At 28.7% G+C, this 7731-nt stretch overlaps 1 protein-coding gene across 1 annotated transcript in view; it reads left to right on the top strand.

Annotated features, from left to right (window-relative positions):
- Positions 1-2855, top strand: part of Megf8 (multiple EGF like domains 8) — a 19170-nt gene extending 16315 nt beyond the window's left edge. Inside the window, 4 exon segments of the mRNA XM_011504589.1 lie at positions 1-78; positions 626-813; positions 1433-2020; positions 2333-2855. The exon segment at positions 1-78 is cut by the window's left edge and continues 12 nt beyond it. Of these exon segments, the coding sequence (XP_011502891.1) occupies positions 1-78; positions 626-813; positions 1433-2020; positions 2333-2611 (1133 nt within the window). The 3' untranslated portion in view covers positions 2612-2855.
- The last annotated feature ends 4876 nt before the right edge of the window (positions 2856-7731 follow it).

Genomic DNA, 7731 nt, shown 5'->3' with positions numbered 1-7731 from the left:
GCACGCCAACGATGGGCCATCAGTGTTATAAAACTGTAACCGTCGATAACAAGATGTGTTTTGATTCCAAACTCATAGGTACTGTGACAATTAATTCCTTTGACGGCATATTTCATGCATCGATCTCATAAGTTTTCAATGTTTGTACAATGTTATAATTAATCTAATCATACGAAGTTTTAATAGAATTTCAGAGAATTCATCAAATCTAATTAATAATTAAAAATAAAGAATATCAATAAATTTATCTAATAAACTTTGTAGATAAAAAAATCTGTTTATAAAGAATAATTTATTAAAAATCTGATAAATCAAATTGCATATAGATAAACATAAAATAAAAAATAAGACAAACTCAAAATAATAATTATATGCATTATTTTAATGAAACGTTAAGATTGATATTATAAACGTGATTAAAACGTTCGTATTACACTTCATTTTCATTCCATTGAAACATTACCATATTCCACTATAATAAAAATAAATTGTATGATATTTTAATGTATTAATTTTGACGCGTACGATTTTCTCTGGAGGACCTTATGGTTTGTACATGTAGTATAATTTATAAGTGTTTACACGAGCCGTCATAATTTTTATTTAGCATTACTTTCCCATATAGATGAATGTAAGGTGAAGCCAAAGCCATTGAACCCTGGACAAACAGTTTTTTACATGGTTCAGCCACGTTTCATGAATGTCGATATTAGAATAATGGTCGATGTGACTCAGGGTGCTCTCGATCTTTTCCTTAGTCCCCGAGATGATACTTTTGTTGTTGCCTTTAATACAACCACTGGTTTTCAAGAAGTAAGTTTTTTGTATTTTTATCAGTTGTTAACATTAATATATCAATATATAAAATATATATATGGTTTTACTTATTTAATTTTGGGCTCTTAAAAATTTAATGTACTTATGTTATGTAAGAAGAACAAAGGTGTATTTTCAAAGCAAATAATTGTTTTAATTGTTGGTAAAATTTTAATTATTCTTTTTTATTTCTTAAAGAACATCTTACGTAATATATGCAGGATTCGTTTACAAAATCCTTATTTTATGTAAATTATTCTAATAATTGAACATTTGTTCCTAATATTTTGACATACTTGTATTTGTACATATTTTATATATATTTAATTTTTTTTCTTAAAAGGAGAGACAGAAACAAACAGGCAGATAGAGAGATAGAGAGGTATTGATTACATTTCACCATGTAATATTCTTTCCTTTGAAAATCATCTTCTGCTTTGATGATTTCGATAATTTAAGTTCAATAAATCTTTCAAAGCCACCGAGTAAAAAACTCGTCACGCTATACATTATATTATCCTAAAAAATGAAAAGTCATCTCGATGCTCTACCTGATAATTTACTTTTACCTTTTTGCTTTACCTTTAATAACTCGTTTCCCTATCCCCTGTCTCAGGTCGAACTGGATGAAAAGTTCAAATGGCGGAAGAATCGCGAAAGCAGCTGGTCCGATGACGGCCAACAACGCCACCGAGATCATAAAGTCGACTACTACCCCTACAGCTCGTACCACTTTGTGCCGAACGGCACCGAGTCTCAGTGGAATCCGAGCTTCGAGTACACAGTAATGGAGCGCTGGGCCGAGGGTCTCGCCACTTACGTCACCATCAACGAGCGCAACACCTTTCTCTTTGTGCGGAATCTCACAAGCCGACTCGTACTCACGCTGCCGCAAGATCGACACGAGCTCGGTCAAACTAAGTTTCACATTGCTCTCAGAGCCGTCGACCTGCCGATGGCGGAGGCAAGCGGACGGGCCGCCTATGGCATGATATTCTTTCGCCAGGATCAATTACACATTGACCTCTTCGTTTTCTTCTCGGTCTTCTTCTCGTGTTTCTTTCTTTTTTTGGCTGCGTGCGTCGTCGCCTGGAAAACGAAGCAGGCTGCGGACGTGAGGAGAGCCAGGAGGCGGCACGTCGTCGAAATGCTGCACATGGCTAAACGGCCCTTCGCCTCGGCAACCATCCTGTATGATCGGGCGGTAAGTGGCATTGTCAAATGTCAAATCAAAACTTGATCTCATTGGCGTCTTAAACATCCTGAGATTATACACTCTTATTTTATCTTTTTTTCCCTTGTTGGTTACTATTATCAAAAAGTATTATTTTATTGACAGCCGTACAACATATGTAGATTCATCTATAATATGTGAACTGAAAATTATAGACCCACGTCAATCGAGAACTTAATGTATTATTAAAAAAGAAAAAAAGCATTATAACTATAAGTTAATTATCGATATTAATGTACCGTATCCACGACTTAAACTTTAATTGATTTGGCGTGTGTGCAGGGTGCCGTTCCCAGCCAGAGCGAGTGCAGTCCGAATTCACCACAGCGCAAGGGCAGGCGCAACAAAGTCGTGAACTTTCACAGTGAGGTGAGACCGGTAGCTGTGGAGCCAACGGGCGACGGACTCGCCGCCGTGGCGACGGTCTTCATCAAGTTACCCGGCGGCGTCCAAGCCCCTGTGAAGCTCGCCCTCGGCAGCTCCCTTATCTTCCTCACGAGAGTCTACCCGGCTAATAGCCGCGTTTTCCTCAGGCGACGCAATAGCCACGCTTTAAATTGAGCCCACAGCTTGTCCTTTCGTACAGTTGGCGCGACATAGTCCAGGTCTATGTGATTATTATGTCGACCGAAGAGTTCCATTACGCAAATATTTAGGAGACATCGAGCAAGTAAATGATGACTTCTTTGTGCTTCTTCGAGTCGATAATAGTTGGTTATCTAATGAAGTATTACGAGTTATTGTATATATTGCATGTAGGTTGATAAAATACGACAGTTCAATTTTTATTAAACATTTAAGTAAAATGCCGATATAATGTTCTTTACAACATCGTCTTAATCGTTTAAGGATATATATATATATAAATTTTTTTTTCATTATTTTTTAATTGGTTTTTAATATAAATGAACTTTTAAAGCAAATTCTTTTAAAATGAAATGAATACATTTGTGAAATTGCAAGCAGTAGTTACAAATTATTATCCGACTTTAATATTAACGTATGATAATTATATACGCTAAATTACTACTCTATAAAATGTATGTCTATATATAATATCTGTCGTAAAAAAGGATTTTTTTTTTTTTTTTTTTTTAATATAATTTTCAGGAAAACACAATATAAGAATGCGCAGCTTTTTTATTAAGGATATCAATAATATTATCGTCTATTCGAATACACGATCATTCGTATAAAACTATTAACTCGCGTAAAATTAGAAAATAATAGTAACATTTTTATACCATTCCATGACACAAGACTGTTTAAAATATTTCAAATGGAAAGGTAATACATTTATCTCATATTATTACTCATTTGTAGTTAACAACCTCAGAATCTTAATTTCTCGCATTATCTATACCCATCGCTCCATCTTCTATTAATAATATGCATAAATGAATTACATGCAATATTATTATTATGGTTATTATTAAAATTGTAGTTACCGTTTTTAAAAGACGCGCGTGTGTGTGTGTGTGTGTGTGTGTGCGTGTGTGTGAACACGCGCGTGCGCAATAATATTACTGCGATTTATACAATTTTTCGAGATTTTAAAAACAGAATATTTTCTAGAATTATTAATATATATTTATTTAAATACACACGAAATGAGGATCTTATAATAAAATTAAAATAAGCATGATTGCCAAAATCAATCTATCTAAAGTCCAAAGAGGACTGTAAAAGTCAATCAATACATGGTCTGCTAATTTTTTATTTTCGTATTGAATGTTGGAATGTGGTGCGGGCGACAATTACGTGCTATGCTGTGCCACGAATACCGGGACAAGATGGTACTTCACTCCTCGGAGATCTTTAATGATATCTTTGCGAATTCGAGTAAATTAAATAAGCTCTTGCACCGGATTCTGAAAGACATTTAAATATCTCTAAGTTTGCGATATTGAAAAAATCTAATCGTAAAAATATACAAACATACTAGGATGAATGCTATTTAGTTGTATTGATATTTCCTTCAAATAACTGATGTCATAAACCCAAGAGCCAGTCAAATATTACATAAAAGCCATAAATTTGAGCATACGTTTAATCGTCGGTATATTGGAATTGAAATTTTTTCATTTAATTATACAAATAATTCCATTAAATCATCTATGTAATCAAAGATTATTTTACAATTATGTTATTAAACTACATAAATGTTTACTTAAAAAAGGTTAAATATATAAATAATAAATAATATATCAAATGTAATCTTTAATGTAATGCTATTTAAAAGTTCCGTATATATAATTTTAGTCAATTTTAATAATGTGCTTGTTGAGAGCACGTAAATTTGTTTAAAATTAATAAAAAAATGTTGTATATTTTACCATTTACTAATTATAAGATCATTATATATATATATAGAGAGAGAGAGAGAGAGAGTGATAAACGAATTTTAAACGTCATTATCTACAAAAAGATGCAAAATAGAAACAAATTTCTATAATTTTTTGTTGTTTCAATTTAATCATAACTTTTTCTTAGTTAACTATTCGTTGTTAAAAGAAATAAAAGGACAGACAGAAATCTAGGTATTGATATAAAATTGATAAATGAAACTAACAAATATTAAAATATTATTTAATTTTCCTCGTATAAATAAATAAAAACTAGATTTGCTAAAATACCATGATTGAAAAATTTCACGTGTATGATTGAAATAATGTACAACTTGCCGTTATTATTGTTCATCTAACAGTATTAGGAAAGTATTCTCATTTATGCATCACGTACAGGAAATTGTTTCCTGTCATTGTATGCCGATGTAATCAGACAATACATATATTTGGAATAGCAATATAAATATTTGAGGTACGACATATTATGTATGAAATATTTAAGTCTCGAGTTAAGTAAAAAAAAGTAACATGGAATGTTGTATTTAAATAGTATATTTATTTATAATATATCTTTGATAAAAATAAGAAACCTAATGAAAAGATCGGATTTGTTGACATAATCTGATTTGAACCTACAAAAAGAGTTGATATACTCAGTGGTAGTCCATTTTATGAAGCATAGGTTATTTTAAATAACAGACATTCAATGTATTTAATGTACGGTCATAACAATGTACGGTTACTTAAATAAAGAGAATATGTAATAAATAGTATGATGGCGGTATTGTGACTAAATAAATGCAAATAATTAATCTGCAACATTTTTGTAGAAAATTTGCAGAAGAGAATCAAAATTTTTAAATATTCCAGTTATTATTGGAAACATTGACAATGCAAAATATAATAACACATAAGCTTATTGCAATTTGTAATTTAATGTTCCAACAACTGTGCAATAGAATTTATATGTCAAGTGAGAAAATTCGTATTATTTTTTATTTTTATTTTATATTCTTCACTGACTATACGAAAAATTTATCTTTAATGCTGAATTCACGCACACATTGATGCCATATTTTTACACGACCCCTTTTCACTAGTTAAATTTAGCACTTTTCTCATAATTTAAAAGCTGTTATGTTCAAAATTTATATATATATATATATATATATATATATATATATATATATATAATTTATCATCCTCACATTTATTTTGCTTATTCATATTAGTTTATCGTTCTAATTTTAAGTACCAATTTAAGAATCGTGATGCATGAAGGAGAGTACTCAATTAAATAATTAAGTGAATAAAAAATAAAGAATAAATAATAATGGTAGTAATAAATTAAATCGATGAGAAAAATGAGGATGATTCCTACCTATGGAATGTCATAAAAACTAAAAATGCACGGTTATTAATATTATTATGTATCGAAATCCTCGCTGAAAATTGCTAAACAACCTTTGCCACTCAAATATGAAGTTCGACAAATTATGGGGAAAAATTATAGATATTATTGTATTTTTACAATAATATAGATATATTTGTTATTATTATACATACGAAAATTGAAGGTAAATTGATAATAATGAATCTGTTAATTATTAAAGCTATTGGAAATAATAATTGATATTAGTATAATTAAGTGATATTGTAATCAACTATTAAAGCCAGAAAGAAAATATTGTGCGTCAAGGAATAACTTTGTAAATTTTACTTCTATTGCGAGTAATTACGAATGTATATATTTTTTAAGTGCGATTCGTTAAGTTTCTCGTGATTGAGGAACAAACTGTGTTCAGGTAACGTAAACAATACGTTATAGATCAGCGAATAAGAAATATACGATTCTCAAAAATAATTTTAAATTTAAAACAAAGATACCCTTATATATATAACTTTTGTATACAAAAATATATATCACACATTATTTTATATTCTAAGTATTTCTTTATGGAAGCATCAATGAGTACTACTTACGAAAAATTATCCGCAAAAAAATACTTTACTCATTATAAGACGTCCACCATTGTTATTTAATCTTGAAGAATTAAAAAATATTGTTGTTTTTTGTATTTATCTTTTAGAAATCATGGGTCTCGATTTTTACAGAAAAAGTCAAAAAGAAAAAATTGTTGGTAATAATTGTAGTTTCTTATAATCGTAAAATTTTTTTATTGTTACGCTTTAGGTAAAAAATTTATGCGAAATCTACAAATGAAAAATGATCGTTTCCAATTAAGTGTTCTACACTTTTGAAGACCTATAATTTATTAAAATTCCATTTAGTCGTATGTAATAATAAATTTGATTTATAATCGAGACTCAAGACTTTAAAATTATTAACTAGATAAATAAGAATATTAATACTATTCATTAAAAGTAGATATTAAACTTAAATGATTAAACTAATAAAAATATCATCAAATTTGATTTTTTTGAAAATATTTAACTATATATGTAATCAATTTACAATTACAATCAATTGATAAGTATTTTTTTAATACTTAGTGATGTATTAATTACGTAAAATTTCACTAAATCAAGAAATCGATCATTTAAAAATTCTTAACTTATAATTCACAGAAACTCAATTATATTTTAATTTTCTATTAAACCAATTTTTGAATAGCGCAGCTAATATATTTATTAAATTTGAATTTGTCGATTAAGAACTTGTGGTGCTGTTTATAGTACAGTAGAACTATATAAAATTTGAAATATAAATTCAACTTTACTAATAAAATCATCATATTTTAATTAAAAATAATTATGCTTAAATGCATATAGATATTAGATGCAACATATATAAGAAATATACGTGAATATAGATATATATGTTTCAATTGCCGGTTGTACAGATTCTGATATTATTTTATAAATATCGTATTTTATATGTATTATTATACCAGCTTTGAGGTGAATGAAATCTTCCATAGCTGATGGTGCGAAAATTTAGACTTAAATTTATTTGAAACGTTTCTATTATATAATGTTAAAGGTTACAAAATCCTAATGAGGAAATCATTATGCGTTTGTTTAAAACTAAAATGGTGCATAATAAATTGGTCAAATAATGAAATGTAAGAAAACAAAAATACCGTAATAAATAAATGTATAACTTACTTTCTGTTTTTTCTTAAAATCTTATATGTATTTACATCTCCCTTTACTAATATTAAATACTAATTTACTAGTACTAATAGATTATTAACAGAGAAAATAGTTATATTCAAATACAAATTTAGATTGTTAAAAATACTATTTACAATAAGTCAAATGATTTCTTATTAATATTAAATTTTTATTTAGGAATCAGAATTAGTTTTA

Source organism: Ceratosolen solmsi, unplaced genomic scaffold (genome assembly GCF_000503995.2).
Source record: "Ceratosolen solmsi marchali unplaced genomic scaffold, CerSol_1.0 scaffold148, whole genome shotgun sequence".
Taxonomy (NCBI): domain Eukaryota; kingdom Metazoa; phylum Arthropoda; class Insecta; order Hymenoptera; family Agaonidae; genus Ceratosolen; species Ceratosolen solmsi.
Note: the sequence above shows the minus strand (reverse complement) of the source record. Positions and strands in the feature narration are given on the sequence as shown.